This window comes from Aegilops tauschii, chromosome 6 (genome assembly GCF_002575655.3).
Source record: "Aegilops tauschii subsp. strangulata cultivar AL8/78 chromosome 6, Aet v6.0, whole genome shotgun sequence".
NCBI lineage: Eukaryota > Viridiplantae > Streptophyta > Magnoliopsida > Poales > Poaceae > Aegilops > Aegilops tauschii.
This window is the reverse complement of record NC_053040.3, coordinates 388,911,841-388,933,955: the sequence shown is the minus strand read 5'-3', so window position 1 is coordinate 388,933,955 and position 22,115 is coordinate 388,911,841. Positions and strand designations below refer to the sequence as shown.

The 22,115-nt window shown below is 42.3% G+C and overlaps 1 protein-coding gene and 1 long non-coding RNA gene across 2 annotated transcripts; one reads left to right on the top strand and one right to left on the bottom strand.

The window, feature by feature from the left end:
* Positions 1–740: 740 nt before the first annotated feature.
* LOC109732208 (heat shock 70 kDa protein 17) lies at positions 741–6,987 on the bottom strand. Its single transcript, XM_020291405.4, has 13 exons — positions 6,023–6,987; positions 5,579–5,811; positions 4,642–4,801; positions 4,011–4,256; positions 3,770–3,906; positions 3,142–3,463; positions 2,890–3,051; positions 2,674–2,748; positions 2,496–2,596; positions 2,357–2,426; positions 1,596–1,714; positions 1,447–1,519; positions 741–1,360 (listed from the first exon to the last, which is right to left on the bottom strand). Exons 1-13 carry the CDS (start codon positions 6,773–6,775, stop codon positions 1,166–1,168), a joined length of 2,646 nt encoding a protein of 881 aa, XP_020146994.1. The 5' UTR covers positions 6,776–6,987; the 3' UTR covers positions 741–1,165.
* An 11,535-nt stretch (positions 6,988–18,522) lies between these two features.
* On the top strand, positions 18,523–19,425 carry LOC120966548 (uncharacterized). Its single transcript, XR_005760428.3, has 2 exons — positions 18,523–18,953; positions 19,062–19,425. It is a non-coding gene; the product is annotated as an uncharacterized lncRNA (long non-coding RNA).
* The last annotated feature ends 2,690 nt before the right edge of the window (positions 19,426–22,115 follow it).

Sequence of the window (22,115 nt, the reverse complement as noted above, 5' to 3'; positions counted from 1 at the left end):
TAGGGCATATTGTAACATGTGAGTAATTGTCATGCCTTGAATGTTGATTTGTAAAACTCTTACTTCTCCTTATTTAATAGATGAGGCAAATCTTATGCCTCCATTTCGAGAAATGGCATAGCACTTTGTTATTGGGCTCTCCCAAAACAATGTTCCCTTTTGTTATCAAGCCCTCCCAAAACACATCCTATTGGCTGGGAACCAGCTCAAACAAGCAAAACCTTGGGCTATACTAAAATGCTGTTTCCAGCATCTTCTTGCCGGTAAGCGTACCTGTGTATCTTGCGGTTCCCATCACAAGCAAAGCCTCAACAAACTGACACGGATGCCAGCAGTAGTAAGAGGGCCATTATCTTTAGGAGAGAAATATTCGGGTGAAAACCAAGTAAAACAATGTTTCAACCCAAACGCTACAGAGCGCGACTCATATCAACGTACAGATCAAAAAGACGATGTCATCCTCGTGCAAAGATATCCAGAAATTTTAAAATTCTACTCCCTCCGTTCCCCAAATCCTGTATAAGTCTTTTTAGAGATTCCAACAAATGACTACATACGAAGCAAAATAAGTGAATCTACACTTTAAAATATGTCTACATACATTTGTATGTTGTAGTCCATTTAAGATGTCTAAAAAGACTTATATTTAGGAACGGAGGGAGTATTACTTTCAAACCAGTCGTGTAGATTGAATTTCGCTTTCACCGTTGTGTTAACCTGCAGCAGGATGCACTCTAGTCTTTCAGCAAAACATCCGCTCTTTATTGCTTTAACTGCAAGTTAAACAGCACTGCGTGATAGACAGTATAAAAGAGCAAACAGATACATTGAAACCCCTACCAGGCATAAAATCTCTATAGTAGCTGTTATCAAAATATAAATGAGTTTCAGTACAACAATGCAGCTACAAAGTCTTCTCAGTCCTGACAACTAAGCCTTTCGAGCCGCTATCTCGACAGCATATGCCCTAGAGACCACAATATTGCTATACAGCGATCAATATCAAATTCTTCTCGCTCGTATAGCATCTAGCCTGCCGTGAATTCCTACACAAACCTCTCTGTCTTTTCGGCCGCCAAACAAAACTGTGGTGGTGACAAGCTATCTTCTCGGAGTATATTTTGAGTAGTATCTCTCAGGGGTGTTCAAAAGCCGATTCTAATAATCACAACTCGTCATGGGATTCTGGTTCCGAATCGTTATTCTTCTCAGGGGCATCTGATTCCGACGGCTTCTCCGTGGATTCAGACTCGCTGGATGCAGATTCTGAAGAGTCCGTCTTCTCCTTGTTAGCTTCCTCCTTTGCGGGTTTCTTCTCAACCTTGGGTTTCGGTTTTGGGATCCTATTGACGCTAGAGACCTGCACATCAATTGAGTTCATGTTGTGTTGAGAAGTTGGATCAAAGTTGAGCCTGGTGTGCTAGGATCCAAGTATAAAATTCTGACCTTATTTTGTAGGGCTAAAACTTTCTGGTAGACCTCTTCAGATGTGAAAGCAGGCGAGCTGTGGACAGGGGTGCTGCAATAGTCGCCTGGAGTTAGCTACTTGAAACGTAAATAGAACTCGAGGATGGTTTTTCATTAAAAAGGCTTACCTCTTCTGTAGGGCTTCCTTCTCCTCCAACCAAGTTTTCAGTTTATCTGCTTCACTTACGACCTCATCTACTCTCTTTTTTGGAAGCCATGGTTTGCTTGTATCCCAGTTCTTAACAATCTGCAGGGTAAAAAAAAGAATAAATAAGAATGCAAACCATCTATAATTTTTAAGACTTGGCAGTTCTATAATGCAGTAAACTACTCCCTCCGTCTCATAATGTAAGACGTTTTTTGAAACTACACTAGTGCCAATAAACTCTTACATTATGGGACGGAGGGAGTAAAATGTACTGTGTTAGCTTGTTTGGAATTCAGGAATGTCCAAACTTCAGGTTTTTTGTGCCTACAAAAGTCTGATTATTATCAGGTAATCGACTTTGCAAATTTGAAATGTAAGAAACGGTCCAAGATTGCACTGACATGATCTCTTTTGAATATTTACCACAATTGACAGCTTCAAGAACCCATGAACATGAAGAATGACGGTGATTGTTCAAGATGACTTTTTTTTTTGTGGCAGTGGCAGGTGGAGGATGAACCATGCCAAAAAGTTGTGTTGGTAATACAATGCTTGATCTTTGCAGATAAATGTTTTTTTGCTCAAATGGAACAAGTATATGCTCTTTCTTAATCCAAGCATTATTTCAGGAGCAAGCACGTCAATCATATTGGTTCTTATATGAAATGAAACTATTCAAGTACATTGTGTCAAGAATAAATTATTGTAGATAGAGAAGTCATTTGCTCATCTTGGGGATACCTTTTGTAGCTCAGTAAGATACAATCGAGCACTTCCGCAAGCTGCTGGTCGGGCTTTTAACTCACTCATTCTGTATAACAAAAAAATAAACAATATTAGTAACTGAATGATATGGACTTAAGTTGACAAAATTAATTACCTGAAAAGAATTGGGTCGCCCATGGCCTTAAGCTGATCAAGGCGCTCTTGAAATTCGTTTGCTTGAGCCTCTTCACCATCCATATAGAGCCAATCCTGCACCTGCATTTGTCAACAACTTCAGCATGAGAGATATCCCAGACAAGTTATCCCCAAGGAAGATCCATTATTTGACTGACCTCACTGAGTTTCGCTGTAAAAGATTCCCTCTCCTGTTCAGTTGAGACGGCCAACATATCTGTGCTTTCCTCCAACTGTGATGTGTCAAATGGCAGCAATTAAGCAATCAAAAATAAATAAGGTGTGTCACATAAAAAGTAATGTACAGTATAGTATGCCACGTACTGGCAATGTTCACATCACAACAAGCTAAAAACTTTGCAAAGAAAAGGTACCTTTTCCTTCATAGAGTATATGTAAGACTCAAGGTTATTTTTCAGTTCAGCAGTTCTCCTCCGCTCAGCATCCTTCTTATTAAGTACATCTAACCTACTTTTTGCCTCAGAATACAGTTCCTTTGAAAGGGTTGATGCAGGACCAGCTGTTTTTTCAGTGACCTATATTAAAAAGTAAGACACATAAGTTAATCTATGTCATATGTTCTATCTCATGTCAATATTAGCATAAATTTACCAAGTATGGTTTACCTTCAATGGAACCCTGAAGGTTCTTTTCTTCAGCACCTTCTCTGTAATAGTATCTTGCACATTGCTCTCATCATTGGTAGTGCTCGAATTATCAGCATCACTTCCTGAGCTAGAATTCTCCTTACTATCAGTTGTTCCTGATTCAGCAGACAAAGTCTCATCGGTGGTATTAGTCTCTAGTGTTACGTTCTTCTTTGGAACTTCAACCCATTCAGTTATCTCAATCACTGCTTCTGCCCTATCAAGAGAAATAATTCCACTTCTACTCAAAGAAAAATGTAGATTTGCTTTGATGGGTGCAGATAAATTGCGGCTTCCATACCTGATTGAAAAATGTACATTGTTAAATACTTAAATTGATGCCCTGAACCAAAACATGAGGTGAATACAAGTACTACAACAGAATGGCAGTACCACTTGATTTTCAAGGCGCTAGAGCCCTTTGTTAGTTGGAATTATATTGACATGACCATATATGCATTACAACTTCACAGACAGACTATTCACAATAAATATTGGTTCACATAAAGGTCCTTTCAGGCTGTTAAGTTGACTATGAGCAGGGTTGAGAGTTGACACTTGAGAGTTGAGACTATGAGCACCAAAATAACATCAACATTGTGCTTACTTTTCACTGGTTTCTGTCAGGCCTGATATGGCATACTCTGCAAACTTGTGCGATGAAACACCTGGGGGCAATTCAGAAGCTTTGTCATAGCTGAGAGAGACATCAAAGTCCTTAGTATGTCTAATGGACCTGAACAACTGTAGACAACAGACAAATAAAAATCTTGTTCAGATATATTTTTTCAAGCAACAGGCAAAGTTTGTCGACAAGTAAAGTAAGAGCTTGACTAATACTGTTTAACCTTTATTGGCATCTTTTTCATCCTTGGAACCAGTACTTGATCAGTACTTTCATCTTTGACATAATCTGGACCATCTATTTCAAACACGAAACCATAAGTAGAACCGTCAATCATCCCCAATTTGCGGTTCAACTTAATCCCATCACTTAGATTAGCAGCATGCAGTGAGGCACCAAGAACAATTGCTTCATCAGCATCAAGGTGCTTATCTAGCTCACTCCGTCCCAGGAATTCCTGCAGCTTAGACTGGAACAGAGGAATACAAATGCGCCAAGTGAGTCAAAATGTGACAAATAATAAAAACACTGAGATTCAAAATAATAATAAATGTTACAGATAAATAAGGCATGTAACTCTAGTCGATAAGTAAATGAAGTCCTCTGTATGACTAACAGCAGTTTATAAACTCCATGGCAAATACTGAATTCCGTTCACGATGAAACCTTCTTACGAGATTAAAGGTGAAATAAGAAGCAGGCCATTGCATGCACCCAGGTTCTAAAATCAGTTTAGTTTATATGAGCATACACAGAAAGTTTCAGAAATTCAACAATGCAACAGTCCTGCATTCCATTACAGCCCCTCAATGGCAAGTCAAGTATTAAGTCTTGAATGAGGGAGTAATAATCACCTGCAGTTTTGGTACCCTGGTAGCTCCTCCAATTAGCTCTACAGCATATATGTCACCAATTTTCATGCCTGAATGCGTGAGCACATCTTTGATTGGAGTCAGAGCCTGCTCCCATAAATCTGCACAGAGCTCTTCAAATTTTTCACGTGTTATGGTGCTCCTGTAATAAACAGCATGTCGGTCAACATGTAAAACCTTGAAAAAAAATCCTAATCATGATCTGAGAAAAACTAAGGGAAAGATGAAAGCAGGAGCTGGGGTAAAAGATCAATAATTACAGAACAAAGCAGTAAGGAATAAGGACATCGATGGCCAATGGGCCTACAGAAAATACCAACAATGACAAGTTAAGAAGCCGGTATAATCTTGCAAGTTCCACATAATCATGAATATGCAATGAAAACGGATGCAGAACTAAAATGTAGTAGAAACTATCCACAAGAGATATGCAAAAGCAGTACCAAAACAAATTTTATTAAACGGTTTTGCTAAAGCACATTTAGATGTGCCTTAAATATTGCACATCTAAGTCCTATGTCATTGATTTTACACGGAGAGACGTGCGATTATTTTTCTTTTTTCTATTTCTTTTTCTTTTTACATTTGATTGAGTCACTTAGATGTGCAATAACTAGGGCACATTTAGATGTGCCCTAGACAGACCCTTTATTCAATTGATACTGCATCTACGCACTTTAAAGGAGACAAAGAAATCAACTTGATCTATCAAAGGTCAGACCATTTGACAAATATGAAATAACAGGGCCTATCATCCATGCTACTCCAAATTACGTTTGCTTACAAGTAAAAGGCTCGTGTGTTCAGAATCGATGCAGGACATAAGATGGGACATGTTAGCCTGTTTGTACAGTTTGGTTCATCTTTAAGTTTCATACAAACGTTCATCCAAAGATTATGCATGTATGGAAGGACGCACCTGAAATCGATATCATTATATAGAGATTCAACTGAGATCGGAGCAGCAGTATTTGCGCTCAGAATTTCTTTGGTGCGCTTGACCTGCTTCTTCAACTTAGCCATTGCTTTAGGAGACTGACGGATGTCATCCCCATTGCCAAGCTGCTTGTTAAATTGATCGGCAAAATAGTTTACCAGACGCATTTCCATTTCAAGGCCTCCAAGTTTGGAGTTCCATCTGACATCCTTAACCTGCAGAGGAATTGGCTAAAAGCATTAGCACTAGATTCTTCTGTAGCTATCTATTCGAGATAGCAGCTAAAATTCATGTTTTTTCAGATCTACTATCAGCTGGGCATGTGAAAGCAGAAGTAACACATTTTTCTTCAGAGATCTTACAATCAGGCATATGAGTTGAAGCAGAATTGAACAGCTAAAGGAGCTGGAGAGGTGAGAATATTACCTGGAACTGGTTGACAGACACCGTCTTCCCGAACTCCTTGGCGCTGTAGGACGAGTAGTAGACGAGCGCGGCGTAGGTGCTGCCTGAGCCCATGTCGTAAAAGATGACATGGCGCGACTCGTTGGAGAAGTCCTTGTCGATCCCGTACTGCAGCGCGGCGCCGGCGTGCTCGTTGACGAGCGCGAGGACGTTGAAGCCGGCGAGCTGGGCCGCCTGCGTGAGGGCCCGGCGCTCGGCCTGGCCGAAGTAGGGCGGCACGGCGACGACGGCGTCCCGCACGGGCAGGCCGACGTGGGCGTCGGCGATCCCGGAGGCGTAGTGGAGCACCATGGCGACGATCTCCTCGACGGTGTAGACCTGGCCGTCGTCGGCGCGCACCGCGGCGGCGCCGCGCGCGTCCTGGACGAGGTCGTAGGGGAGGAAGAGCGAGTCGGCGAGGGCCCGCGCGTAGGGGAAGGGCTTGGCGAGGAGGTCGCGCATGCGGGAGAAGACCTTGGCCGGGTGGCGCGCGGTGATGCCGGCCGCCTCCTCGCCGGCGAGGCGGTTGCCGTCGGCGAGCGCGGCGAGCGCGGGGGACTTGCGCTTGGACATCTCGTTGATGGCGACGGCGATCGGCGCGCGGCCCGGGGCGAGGTGCACGGCGGCCACCTTGAGCCACTCGGAGCCCAGGTCGATGCTCGCCACCGCGGCGCTCGCCGGCGGCACGGCCACGGCCGCCGCGACGAGGGCGAGGAGCAGGAGACGCGGCGCCATGGGGGGAGGGGCGGGCTAGTGCGATGGCATGCGGGGGGGTCAGGGTTTGGAGATCTGGAGCTGGCGAGTGTGGACGGAGCCGGAGGCGATCTCGACGGGGAGGGAGGGGCGGGCGTGCGAGCGAGCTATATTTCCGATTGCAAAAATCGTTTCTTTTTCTTCTGCTCCTGTTAGAAGGTTTTGCGTTCGAGGCCCTGGAAGTGTTTTGGTGTACCGAGGTAGGGCCTTGCTGGTGTACTGGTTTCTGGCCCGGTGGGCGGTTTGAGAAATATGGGAAGTGTGAGGGGTTAGTTGATAGATTGGTTTGGAAGTAGAACGGGGCAGGACCGGCAGGGGATTGAGTCACCCGTCCAATGGGAAGGCGCCGCGTGGAGAAGCGTCCACGTGGCCCGCCGTGGTGGGCGTGGTGCGTTGGAAGCGTGAGAGGTGAGTGTTTTGAGTGAAAAGTAAGGAATAAGAGAGATGAACGAAAGATGATCCATTAGTCTTTATTTATGATAGTAGTGAGGTATTTATACCCAGGCGGAAGTACACATGATGCTTAGCAGTCAAGTAAACACATAGTTACTTGAGAGCCAAGGAATTACATAGTTGCTTTGAGAGTCAAGGAAGTACATGGTTGCTTGAGAACCAAGCAACCTATCTAACAATTAACTTAATCCCAATTAGCTTAATTAATAAGCAACTATTCTATTCTTAACACTCCCCCTTGTACAACGCCTCTTCTTAGGTATATCCATCATGTTGACAAATTCTTTGAATAATCTTGAATGTCTCCTCCAAAAACCCTGTGGGAAAAATGTGAGGAGAATAGTGCAGATATGTTGCTAGAACTCCTTAAAACCGAGTGGAAAAAATAACAAGGAGAAAATGATGCAACATATAATGATTATTGTCTCTAGATAACTCATATGAGAAAAACCTTTGAAGAAGGAGAAAACTCATTGGTGAGTTTAGAGAACAATTAATATGTCTCGAGTACTTTCTTTAAAAACCTCGATAGGGAAAATAGAAAGTATGACATATGATCTTTGAGAAGATATTGCCTCATTAAAAACCATTATGAGAAACTTTGAGAGAAAACTCATAAGGAAAAGAGTGTGATCTGATATGTCACTGAAAACTCCTTTAAAACCCAATGGGAAAAATATAAGGAGAAACTGACATGACATATGTGAACACTTGTATCAATATTGTCTTGTTAAAAACCTTTTATGAGAAACCATTAGGGAAAAACTCATGAAGGGAAAAAGAGTACAATATATGCAATCTGATGATTGTTAACAGGTTATACTTTGGGAGATTACTCCCCCTGAACTTTGCAAATCTGGAGGATGTGTCCGACCAATTCCATTGACATGATCATACCATTATGAATAATCCATTGGATTTTCCAATATTTTGTTTGCAAATTGTTTCATCACTTTCTATAATTCATGAGGATAAGTGATTTTTGAGCAATGTGTTTTATGATGTTGCTCTTCATATAAACTGTACATATTGAGTAACACAAGTGGTAGAATCTTAATAAAATCAAGTTATGCGATTCTGATGAATCTCAACCACATGATTTTGAGTGTGGTTAATCATTCTACCAAGCCATGCATATTTTGCAATATTTTTAGATACAGCAATTATGTTAGAATGATGAATGGAAATAGTCGTTAAAGTCTATTTAGATGACTTTCATGAGAAGACTATTCCAATGAATTCAGTCATTGATATGGCATTGTTGGGATCAAATAAAGAGCCAATATCACTACATCATATCATGATCATATTTTGATTTTCCTGATGGAATTGTCCAAGCTTTATTGTGAGCTTGATATATAAGTTGATATTTCTTATATCGACCATATACCTTTTGTTGGGGTTGCACTCAGAACAAAGATAGCAAATATAGTGTCAAGCCTGGCGTAGTTTGCAATTATATGAGTGCTTTAGTGTTAGTGAGATGTAGAACTTTAGGTCCTAATATCACTTAATTATCACCCCTAGGTAAGAATGGATTTGTAATCTATCAGGGGTAGTATGACCATATTACATGTCTTTTATTAGCATGATATATCCACATTGAACTTCTCGTATATGTTTTGGATATATGTAGACTGATATGTATTCTTGAGAGAATGCTCAAGTTGTAAGCTTAAGCTAAATTTGGTTGAATCCAAATTTTCCATCTTGAGATGATTTTGTGTATGTTTATGTATAGACATGGATGACGAAATCATCAATATACACTGAGGTGATGCAAGGGAATCAAATTTGGGATTCCTTTATTAAACATGTAAATAATCATCTTTAACCGAGTAATCCTTTTGAATAAGGAAATCGTTTAGTCAGTAGTACCATATGATTTCTGACAATTTCAAGTCATAGAGTGACTTATGGAGTTTTACACAAAACTTGTTGCGATTTTCTTTTGGATTCGGAAGTATAAGTCCTTCAGGGACTTGAATAGAGATTTCCAAAATGAGTGACTCATATGAGTATGTAGCCACTTCATCCATCAACTGCATGGATATTATTATTATTTTTATTGCCAATGATATTTAGTATCGAAACATAATTCCACTCATACCAATAGGGTATGTTACATCATAATCGATGTCGGGTCTCTGCGTGAACCCTTTTGCTACAAGCCTCGCTTTCTCACCACCTCATTGACTTTGTCTATGAATGAGAAGTTTTTAGTATTCCATATGGAAGATACTTATGAGCAGTAGGTATTACTGCGGTAAATACTACTCATTTGTAGAGCAAGTGCTATTCTTCATTACTTGCTTCCTTTTATGTGAACCAATATGAGTGCAAGAGGCACTCTACCATGGATTTTGGTTCGGGGCCCAAAAGGTTTAGCAATTTGAGAAGAAATATATGTCGACAAATGTAGTCTTTAGTTTATATGATTCCGATGGAATCATTGAAGTTTGTGGATAATATATTTATTCCTTTTTAACTCCTTGTGATTTCCTATAACAAATGGAGTCAAGGCGTTTCGATGTCCCGGCACCAAAACATTTGTGCACATTTATGCCAGGCTTTGGATGATGAGCATCCAGTGAGGTGTCTTTCAACTTGATGTTGAATTACATTTACTGGTTAAGGTTTTGATTTCCTCTGTTTCCGCGGAAGCATATGAGAAGTTATATCTCGTGTTGTCAGATTTTCTCCCCCTCTTGCTCTCATTTGGGGAGAAGAGTGGTTTGTCAAGGTACCTCCACACTTCCTGACAATTTACTACAGGAATATAGAATTTAGTGACACCTTGTCATCAGTAAATGTCTGTGGCAGATTTGCAATGTGTTGCAAATATATGATTCTCTAAACTTCTAGTTCAGATTCTTTGAGTACGTGGATATAAGGATTGAATGTCAATAACATTCCTAATTTATTTCTCGGCATTCTTTGTGGTACTTATCTCCCCCTAATGCCGGAGAATATCCTTATTGCTGATGCAATCAGCATACGGGCTATGAATAATTTTGATTGACGAATAAATTGTTATTCCTCACATAGATCCCTAATTTTCTGTGAGTGCCCATTGATGTACGTTGCAGTGGTGATATCGGTATGTAACCGAATTATCGCAGATGGGAGATACTTTATTGATTTCCACGTAGTTACTACAAGGGGAAAATAGTATGATATGCATTTGGTATGATTTAGATCATACTTACGGTGTGTAAGGCCGTATTTGTCCAGCAAGAGGCTAGTAAAACAATTCTTTAAAAGTGGTCATGTAATTTATTTGACTATCTTTGATAAGAAAAATTAGTTAAACCATTCTGGTTATGTACATAGAGTACTGAATGAAATCAGAAAATTCTCGTGAAATGAGTTCAACGACATTGTCCATTCGACTGGGTTTATCCTTTGTTTAGGAGAATTTGCTCCTACTTTGATAAGTTAAGCTATTTATTGGGTAAGATCATGGTTATGTGTGATAAGAGACACACTTAAAAACATTTTATGAATGTGTATATGAGTACCATGAAGTGTCTAAATTACCCCAGATAATGGTCCAACATTCCACATATATCTTTTGAATGTGTTCAAGGAAGAATAAGTGGCTCATTTAGAATTTTAAGGTGAGAGTTCCTTAAAACAAAAATTTCCCTATGGCACATGTGGTGCACATATAATTTGATGATATGGGGAATATTTTTCAACTTGTTAAGTTGTGACCAATGGAATTGTCAATAATTTTCTAATCATCCCCATACCGGGATGGCTAAGGCTATCAAGCCTAATATTTAATTCATTAATACTTAGAAAATCATTGTGCACGCAACAATATTGAGTATGAATTGAAACATACATTTAAATGTATCGAATATTGTATCCAAGGGATATGATATTTGACATTTTACTACATGTAGTAGTACAAGTATAGGCTAATAATATGTTGGGATAATTAGGAGATTACCTGAGGTCTCCAATATTCTTGAGTGCAAATGAGTTCATCCTCCATTTTTCGCACTAGATTTTGGTCCTCCTTCTAATGAAGATTCTCAGAACAATCCTTTACCAAAATCTGGTTGTTATTTGCAAATTTTCAATTTTATCCCATCGAACTTATTGGCCTTTAAAAAAAAATTGTGGTGTGGTTCGACCATATGTTTGACGGTTTGGTAATCATAGGTACAATATTTATATAACCACACATTTGACAAACTTGAGAGTTGTCTTTCGATCATTTGAAAATGATCAATTCCTATTAAGAGATAATTCTGTCTTTGGTTGTCTATTAGCCTCCACTTACTTCGAATTCCTCATGGTTCTATTTTTTGAACACTAACTTGCATAGTATTCTCATTACTAGCAAATATTTCAAATAATGGTATAGCACCCGTTGGGTGAATCTGGTGATTTTAAGAAATTTATGTTTCTTTACCATGGAAAATGGTAGTACAATATGAGGATGTAAAGTGTATTAAGGGCTTTTCAACCGAATCTACATATTAAAATATTTTATCATTGAATCTCAACTTGAAGTTGATTAAATGACAGAAGTGTGAGGTGCAATGGACTTGAGGTCTTGAAAACTGAATGGTGGTCACCCACGATGTGCTCATTCTCTTAAGGGAAATATTCAGGGTGAATAAAAATTCATCCATTATGTACTTAGTTTGAGAACTAAGTGAAGTTGGTGACACATAAAATGCATATGAACGTTGCAACTTTAGAGTCACCGCCAAAAACATAGATGTTGCATGTTTAGCATTGGTTAGCCAGTATGAAAGTATAACCACAATGTGATGTGGGCATTGCAAAAGTCACTACTAGGAAAAGGCCTACTAGTGGTGCACCAGTAGTGCGCCATACTGGTGCGCCACTAGTACCATGCGCCATTAGTATCTGGTATACTAATGGCGCACCAGGCAGTGCGCCATTAGTATAGGCCACGGTGCGCCATTAGTATGCCTCCAGGGGGCCATATTTACCCATGTGCTTTCCCATACTAACGGCGCACTGCGGGGTGATGCGCCATTAGTATCCTTTGGCATACTAATGGCGCACGTTGGGGTGATGCGCCATTAGTATGTATATTAGGGATTTTTTTTTCGTTTCTGATATTTGCACCGATTACAAAATATATTATTGGACAGAATATAAACAGCACCACACAGCAACAGCAGATTCATCGAATACAATAGAAGATTAGTCTCTGAATACAATTCATCATATTAGTCTCCGAATTCAAAAGACGAACAAAGATAGAACATTACAAGTCTCGAGACCGCGAGTAGCGAGTTTGTCGAAAGTAATACTAGTCCTAACAAGTCTTACTAATCATCATCATACAACTTCTACTCGTTATTAATAACAAGTCATACGATCATCATCCTGATAGTCATCGAACCAACCCTACTTAATTGTTCTTAGCACATGATCATCAGTATTAGGCAGGACCTAAATACCCTATTTAAGGTAAAATAGCATAAAACAATATAGACCTTGACTCTCCATTATGGAGAATGGAGATCATCCTGTCTCCAATTCTTGCGCGGCGCTTCCTTTTGCTTCCAAGAACCTCCTTACGACTGTCCATACATTTTTTCCATTCTCTGATTAGCATGTCTCCACTTCTTCTAGAAATCCGGTATGGAAGTTGAAAACACGAAGACTGCCATTCTGATACATCAAATGAGGCACACAATCCTCAGGGATTCTCTGTTGAAAAACATAGTAATAACTTCATAGTTAGCAATGATGTACTAGTTTTAGAAGTATGCAAAAGATGCACGGATGTCGTAATAGTAAAAACTCTTACCAGGGTATCTCCATGGTAGTTAACGTAGTTCAACACGTGCACTAGTGGCACGTATTGACCATAATGTTGAGGAGTTTGATTGTAGATATTGTAATTCTCAAGATCAGTACAAAATCCGACCAGATGATTTTTCTTCTGATAAGTTAACTCGGAGCCATCGGTGTAGTGGGTTTTGTCTACCATGTTCCGCACATTTTTTGAACAATCAAAATAAGCTGTCAATGGAAATAAGTTGTCAACTATTTTGAAATAAACAATATAAATTAGTTAATAATTAACTATGTTTGAGAAACTCACATAGCGGTAGAACTGGAGGCGTATCAACAAGGACCCAAATGTCCATATTGCATGGTCGGTGTCAGGATCACCAAGATCCATGGTGACAAGCATACCCTCATCAAAACCATACATCTTGCAAAATGCTTCCCAATTTTTGCAACCAAAATGGGTTACGCTCTCAGCATTATACAGATTTACTTCAAAATCCATATCATGATGTGTCCTTAGGTGAATTTTCTTCGTTTCAAAATTTTCATGATCTTCAAAATCCATCCTCTCCAAGACATAGCGTCTTGCATGGCATGGGATAAACTATACTCGAATTGTAAAAGATGAAATTACACGTTGAAATAGTTGAAGTCATGCTTAATTATGAAAAAAACACTTGTCGTCGTTGCGTACCGTTTCAACTTCGAAGGTCTCCTCAAGCTTAATGCTGAAGAGCCGATCATCGTCCAGGTGAGGCCTGTCGCACAGACCTCGACCGTCGTGGCACCAGTCGCACTCCCCCGGGAGACTTTCGTCGTCTGATGACGACATTTCCTATGTTCATAATTCAAAACTACATCATCCCTGTTGGGTCCAATAAGATAATCCACAGTGTGGTGAAAACACGCCCTTCGAACTGATTTGAGCAATTGGTGAATGGAGATGGTCTAAGATTTTCAGTAGTAAGAAGTGAAGTGGTAATTTTGAGAGCAAATGGTTAGGATGAGTGGTTCCTACTTAATTAAGTACTAAGACCCCGGCCCATGCATTAGTCACAAGTACCCCATATGTCCTATTTTTAGCAAAGTCATGCTAAAATTCATGGAAAATTTCAGCATGACCTTTGCTGAAAATAGGACATATGGAGTACCCGAATTTGCCGGAACGGAAGTTAATCGACATTCCAGCAAACTCAAGGGCCTCTCGGGGTACAGCAGCAGCATCACAAGTTGACAAAATTTCAGTATTACAGACTTGCTGTCAGCATCACAAGTAGTACCAATGGAAGTGGAGCATTACTACTCTACAGAAAGATAACGCAATGTAACAAAAGTGTAACTCTATCTATCTACAATGAGTGGAAATGGCCAAGCCTAAACAACTTACTACTCGATTGATTAAGCATGTGGATTTGTCAATGATTAATATGATATAAGTGTAACTCTGAAATGAAAGACCATATAGATAAAACAATGCAACAGAAATGAAAGACCATGTGGATTTTCTCAGAACTTTAAGCGCAAATGTCAAGAGCACAAAGTACACATTCTCAAAGAGAAGTTCAGTTCTGCAATCGACAAACCAGACACTTTAATTTTTATCAAGGAAGGGTTTACCCCTCCGATTTGCATTAAGAGAAACCAACAGCAAACTACAAGAACCAGTTATCTTACAAAGATAAAACCAAAAGCTACTTACTATAGGAGCTTATGTCTGGACCTGATGACAACACTGCTTATGGACCCTTATAACGCTAAAAAAAGTCGAGAGATTTTACAGAACAGAACTTAGTTACCAGCTTATCGACCTCGTTACAGATAATCCTTTTGTGGTACCGTCCTTGATGCTTTTCTTTGGAGGTGACTGTGTTTTGTTATACGCAACAAAACTTGAATTAGAATATTTCCAAATCATAAACAGACAATAAAATGCAAATTTGGAGAAATTTGAGCAAATAGATGAATTGTGTAGGTATGCATGGATTTAAGATTATTTGTTCAAAGCCAATTTGTCAATGATTAATATGATATCTCAATTTCCACCAAATAATACATTTGTTATACACCACATTTTCTTTTCCTTTGGAAAAGAAAAAAGCACACTGGAGATTTGCCCCCCAAGAAAAGTAATGGTATCAAAATGGGGCTGCTAAACTAATCTGATGTCGGAAATCCTCAATGGAACTGGTATTCCCACAACACTGTCCTGCTTGTGTTTAGTTGGGATATTGTACTGCACAAAACAGATTGTTCCTTCAATGTGCTTGACAATACATGTCTTGTGAGAGGCCCTTTCAAATATTAAAATAAAGTACTGCCTCATAAATAAAACTAACTCTAAAATGCCTTAATACCCCAAAAAATGTACAAGAAGGAGGAAGGAGGAAGGAGGAGAGGGCCGCTCTTCATCAGAACTTCATAAGAGAGCTGCTCCAATTTCGGCAAAGTTTCTTTGCATAATGCCATGACTTCTGACTAATTAACATAAATTCAGTTCTCATGCAATCAACGAATTCCAAAAAAGTCTATTTTATGATTTGTGACTCCGGGTCTGAAACTATCACTGAATTTTGTGTTCGGTTTTCAATTTTCTGGAGGCAGACAAAGTTGTAGAGAGGGGAAACTGACTTAACCTCGGGAGGGAGGAAGGAGGAAGGAGGAGAGGTACCTGGGCGGGCGCGGCCGGTCGCCGGAGGGGTCGGGGTCGGGGTCGGCGGCGGCGGCGGCGTCGAAGGGATGGCTCGAGGGCGTCCGAGCTCGTCCGGGTCCTCGTAGTCGAAGAGGAAGACGGCGGCGGTCCTCACGTGCTTCGCGGGTCGGCGCGGGGGCGGCGGCGCGGGGGAGCTGCAGTGGTGGGGGCGCGGGGGCGCTTGGGCGGCGGCGCGGGGGAGCTGCGGTGGTGGGGGCGCGGGGGCGGCGGCGCGGGGGAGCTGCAGTGGTGGGGGGCGCGGGGGCGCGGGGGCGGCGGGGGTGGAGTCCGGCGGGGGTCGGGGAGTTACTGGCGAGGGACGAAGGGGATCTGGCGAGGGAGAGGGAGGAATTAGCTAGGGGGAAACTTACTAATGGCGCACCCCGAAGCGGTGCGCCATTAGAATGTTTTTTTATATAGCAATGGCGCACCGGCCAGATGTGCGCCATTAGTAATCTTTTTTTATATAGCAATGGCGCACCAGCCAGAGGTGCGCCATAAGTAATTTTTTTTATTATTTTTTGTTGCATCTAATAAATTTTTAGAAAATGAATATGAATATGAAACAGTAATAATTTTTTATAAAAACAGTAATAATTTTTTGTGACGGTGGAGCGGGCCGGGGAGGGTGCGGGGAAGGGTGCAGGGGGTCGTCGGCGGCGGTGGAGCGGGCCGGGGAGGGTGCGGTGGGTCGTCGGCGGCGGTGGAGCAGGGGAGGGTGCGGTGGGTCGTCGGCGGCGGTGGAGCAGGGGAGGGTGCGGTGGGTCGTCAGCGGCGGTGTAGCGGGGGAGGGTGCGGGGGGTCGGCGGCGGCGGTGGAGTAGGGGAGGGTGCGGTGGGTCGTCGGCGGCGGTGGAGCGGGGGAGAGTGCGGGGGGTCGGCGGCGGCGGCCGGTGGAGCGGGGTAGAGGGTGCGGGGGTGCTCGACGGCGAGGGGGGCCGGATCTGGCGAGGTGGGATAGCGATCGAGATGGAGGGGGATCGAGATCAAGTGTCCATGAAATATACACTAATGGCGCACCAAGGAACAGTGCGCCATTACTAGATTAAACTAGTAATGGCGCACTGTTCCCCGGAGCGCCATTAGTAGTTTTGCAAAAAAATAAAAAAATATAGTAGTGGCGCACTGTGCCCTGGTGCGCCATTAGTATGTTTGGAAAAAAATGTTAGTAATGGCACACCGTGTGTCTGGTGCGCCATTAGTGTCTTTCACACTAATGGCGCACCAGCCCGTGGTGTGCCACTGCTATATAATAGTGGCGCACCACATGTCTGGTGCGCCATTAGTGGCCATTCCATCTATAGCCCTTTTCCTAGTAGTGAGTGTTGAGACACTCAATCGTTGCCATAATTATGGGATCCATCTTGATGGATGGACAACACTATAATTATAAATAGTGACATAGGCTTCACTGCCATGTATTTTACCAATGTAATAGAAATTAATCACGATTATATGCAAATATGTATGTAGTTTCCTTTGACATATTCAAGCAAAATGAGGCTTAAATAGTTGATATTAGCACACAATACCATTTTGGCATATAGTGATTGCACATGAATAATATTTACTATGAGAGTAAATAATTTTAGTGAACAACAACACCAATTTCCTCACAGGAGCAAATTTTAGAATAGCTAATGATTTATAACCATGTGTGTAGACCTCAATTTATAGGATAACATTTTGAAGATAATCACCAATATGGTGTAGATCTCGCAGTAATACAAAACATAGTCTGACTTCTGTCAGTAGATGTTCATAGTTCTATTACCTTATGTTATGCTAAATATATGAAATCATTTTGAAGGTAATCATATGTCAGAGTGACATGATGTAGACCTTGTAATAATAGTGGATACTATGCAAAATTTTGCAGTAGATGCCAGTATGACCTTATGATATCTTGAGGTAGTCACATCTAATATTAATATTTGGAAGAGCACGTTGAAGGTAATCATCTTGTAAAAGTAGTAAGACGTAGACCTCACAGTATTAGTGGATAATCTGCAAATTGTGCAGTAGATGGCACTATTACCTTGTGATTCACAAATAAATACGGGTAGTCATATTGAATACGGCACTTCATAATTCATGTTTGAATTATAATTTGATTTGCAAGAACAAAAAGTCAGTTGCAAAAATTATAGTTGTTCTCCTAATGTATGCCTTAGGAAATGTTTGATGCAAAGACATATATAATGTCTTAAATTCTGAAGGAATAAATGTACGCAAAACATTCTTTTGCATCAGTATTACTGTGGTAATACATATAGATGCAAAACGGACGCGGCTTTTTTCTCCTAGGTGCATATGCACCCATTGTTGAAAACACATATTTTGAAAAGTTGAAAAATTCGGAACAAAAATCCCGCGTGTATATCCGGACATTTTATGTCCGTTCACAAGGTTTCGGTGAAAAACGACGTTTTTTATGGCTTGTGTAAAAAAATAAAGAAATGCCTTGTGAATAGTTAGAATGAAGCATCAGAAATTGTCTTTTTTACACAAGCCACAAAAACGTCGTTTTTCACCGAAACCTTGTGAACGGACATAAAATGTCCGGATATACACGCGGGATTTTTGTTCCGAATTTTTCCACTTTTCGAAATGTGTATTTCGACAATGGTGCATATGCACGTAGGAGCAAAAGGGAATATCCCATGCAAAACTTAATAATTTACATTTTTATGTAATATATGAAGACACGAGGCTTCAAATGATATTTTACGAGATGTAAAATAGTGCGTAATTATATTTTTATGCCATTTGGAAATAACCTATGGTTGAAAAATGGCCAGAGGGATAAGATTCCCCAATTTCTCCCGTCGCTTTGAGAAGGACGCCATGGCGTGCTGGACGCCGGGAGGTGCGAACCGCCGCCGGGCCGAAGGCCGTGGACGTCGCGTTGCTGGAGGGCATTGTGGCCGCGACCGCCGAAGAGCGCTTAGCCGGATGGCCTCGGGCGCTTGAGGCCGCGTTCGTGCTGGCTCTGAGGACCACGCCGGATGGCTGAGATCGCCGCATCTGGAGGCAGCGCCGGCCGCATCGGGCTGCAGAGTTTGGATTGGCCTCTGCCTCGCGCAGAGAAGATGCAGTTTTGGATATTAATTTTCATCTTCTTGTCTCAACACTTCCTCTCATCTTGCCTTGATCTCTATGTTTGCAGATTTTCTGTTCGGAGTGATGTCGTTCTCGCCTCTCGGAAGAAGCGTGCCTTTTTCTGGTACAAAGCAATTCGCATGAGTGCATACATGTACATAGAAAATGATCAATTGATTGATTACGGGATGATAAGATGAGTAAATTCTTGATTTATTTCTCTTTTTATCAGACGCGGAATTGCTTTGAGCGTTCGGTGCTGCGTCCTGCAGCCGACGGCCGGTAGCAGCGCTACGAGCGCTCGGGAGGGCGAAGCCGCGCAGGGTCGGGAGCCGTCGCGCGCTGGGAGTCACCGGACCGGTGGGGAGCCGTATGCAGAAGGTTCCATTGGAGGGCGCCACTGCGTCGTGCACAAAGAGCGCCGCTTCGATCCTAAAAGTCGCGTTCTTCTCGCCATTGTTGAAGCGGTTGCCGCTGATGGGATTACACATCACCGTTCTCTTTTTTCTCTATTTGGAATGCTTGCTGATTCAGGGAAAATACAATCGGTCAATGAATCAGTGATGCTAATCATAAATAGACAATCAAGTTGGCTCTCTCTCGATGGATTTCTTGTATGCATGCATCGTAGATGCATGTTCGTCTTTTCCATGGATGGTGTGCTAGAGCCGGCCGATTGCCAGGACCAGGCTGCGTGCCGACTGAGAGCCGCGGCATGGCAGAGGGCACGCCGGGGTTGTCTTGTTCGCCTCGGTTGCCGTGAGGGCAAGCACGCCATGCTGAAGGCTGCATCGCCGCCGTAGTTCGTGCCGAGGACGCTGCCGTGCGACGGAGACCGACACCGTGGGCCGCTGTTGCTCCGCCGCTGGGTGTGCAAGTCCGGTGCCACTGCCTCCGTTGCCAGAGATAATTGGCCTTTGTTCTTCTCTGTCTTAGCCTATCTCTCTAATGGAGAGCAAAGTGCATGATAACGTGTTTTGAGTGAAAGGTAAAGAACAAGAGAGATGAATGAAAGATAATCCATTAGTCTTTATTGATGATAGAAGTGATGAGGTATTTATATCCAGGCGGAAGTACACATGATGCTTGGCAGTCAAGTGAACACATAGTTACTTGAGAGTCAAGAAAATACATAGTTGCTTTGAAAGTCAAGGAAGTACATAGTTGCTTGGGAACTAACAATTAACTTAATCCTAATTAGCTTAATTAATAAGCGACTATTCTATTCTTAACAGTGAGGTCGTGACATGCTTCGTGCGCGGACAACGCAACGCAACGCAAACAGTCTCACCGTTGCTGCTGGCCAGTAGTGATGACAGCAGCGACACGTCACTGTGTACGGACTGTCAACGGTCAACGTTTGTAAGAACGGAGATGGTGCGCTTTTGGAAAATCGAGTGGTGCGGTGTTTGTTACTTTCTCCGTTCACAGATATAAAATGTTCTTTTTTTTTCTGATTCAAATGTATGTAAACATATTTTAGAGCCCGCTTGGAATGACTGTAAGTTTGCACACATGTATTTATTTTATAGATGTATGTTACATGTCAATACTTGATTTTTGCTCGGAATGAAAAACAACGGGAAGAGGTCCATATCTTAACCGGCCACAAAACGGGCAGACGGCTTCTTAGTGCATTTATTTGCTCATTTCAGTCTCTATATAGTTCATATTAAAATATTCATTTAGTATACTCTTAAAAGATTAGAGATACTTCCTAAAGCAAACGCTCACCTCCCCTGAGCCCACCTCTCTCTCCGCTGCTGCCGATGGCCACTCTGGCCCCGGCGCCTACTCCCCACATGCCCGCCGATGACCACTCTGGTCCCTGCATCCACATTTTCTCCCTCTCCCCCCTCTCTCGGCTTCCATGGCCTTCGGTTAGGTTAGCCCGCCGTTGGTGTCTTCCTATCCCTAGCCAGTGGTCTCAGGCTTAGGCCTCACCGTCTCGGCGAACTCCCCGCGCTTTTCTACCGGGGCACATCGCTCAAATCCATAGGGAGGCGCCGCCTACAGCTGCGACACGGGATGAGGGGTGGCGGGGACCGGGTCCGTCGCGCAAGGCGCTCTGGCGGCGTTGCCGCACGCTTCGGCGCCAGCAGGAGGCTGGCCCGTATGGCTGCCGTCGGCGTCGTCGTCTTCTCAGGAGCGCCGGGAGGTGCTGCCGGACCTTGTGGGGTTGTGTTTCAAAAGCTCCTAGGATGGCCATCTCAAGAAGGACCTAGTGCGGTTAAAAAGGTGGACCATACTGAATTGTGTTTTCCATTTTGGTTACTGTGTCCCGTGCAGGGAAAACTAACTATTCATTACTGATCCTATTGAATTGTGTTCTCGTTTACTTGAAATCAATGTATTTCAAGTAGTAGAGAAGAGTAAAGCAAAGTAAGGTCCAAGTGAAAGTTCAAAAAACAGAGAAAGGCAGAAGTGCAGCTCGACTCCATCCTTCTTTGTAGCTGCCTCCTCATTTTGGAATCGTAACGGGTGAAATGCGGCATGTATCTGTTAGAATAATCCGAGGTGTGTAGTTGATCTACCGAGGATCAAGCAATCACCATCATGGCTAGTCCCTTCTTGTTTTCCGTGTCAGGCAAGGGGAAAAAGGGCCAGGTCTACCCACGGTAATGAAAGGCTAGGGACAACAAGACGAGCAGGCACAAAAATCAATTTGCAGGTTCAGGAAAAAGGTGGAGCTGTCTAGTTTCGACGAGAGCTAGCTTGATAGCCACGGTGATTTCTGAAGGAGGAAGGATAGATAGGGTCCAATGCAGGTTCAAGGTTCTTGGTAGATCGCGTACTGCGGCATGGCTTCAAACGAAGAATTTGGATCAATGATCTTTTTCGTGAGGAAATCGCAAAGGAAAACAAGGACATGGCTTCAAACGAAGAATTTGGGTCGATATCTTTTTCGTGAGGAAATCGCAAAGGAAAACAAGGACGGTAATACCGATGGCGACAAGTCAGTTAGATCGCGGCTCTACATGGCGCCGAGGCTCACCAAGTTTCATGTGAAGAAATTCGATGGCACAGGTAACTATGGTCTATGGCAAACAAGAGTCAAGGATCTTCTGGCGCAACATGAAATCTCGAAGGGTTTGCAGGAGACGAAGCCAACCAAGGTTGACGACGATGCGTGGGAGGATATGCAAGTGCAAGCGACCACCACCATACGGCTTTGTCTTGCAGATCAAGTCATGTATCATGTCATGGAGGAAGGTTCTCCTAAGGAAATTTGAGACAAATTGGCAAGTCATTATATGTCTAAGTCAGCAACCAATAAGCTGTATCT

Bases quoted from the DNA above. Each gene is read 5' to 3' on its own strand.
- LOC109732208 (XM_020291405.4), bottom strand. From the start codon at position 6,775: ATGGCGCCGCGTCTCCTGCTCCTCGCCCTCGTCGCGGCGGCCGTGGCC. The intron at 2,427-2,495 runs GTAATTAATTTT...TTTGTTATACAG, and splicing joins GGCGACCCAATTCTTTTCAG to AATGAGTGAGTTAAAAGCCC. The intron at 1,361-1,446 runs GTCAGAATTTTA...ATTGATGTGCAG, and splicing joins TTTTAGCCCTACAAAATAAG to GTCTCTAGCGTCAATAGGAT.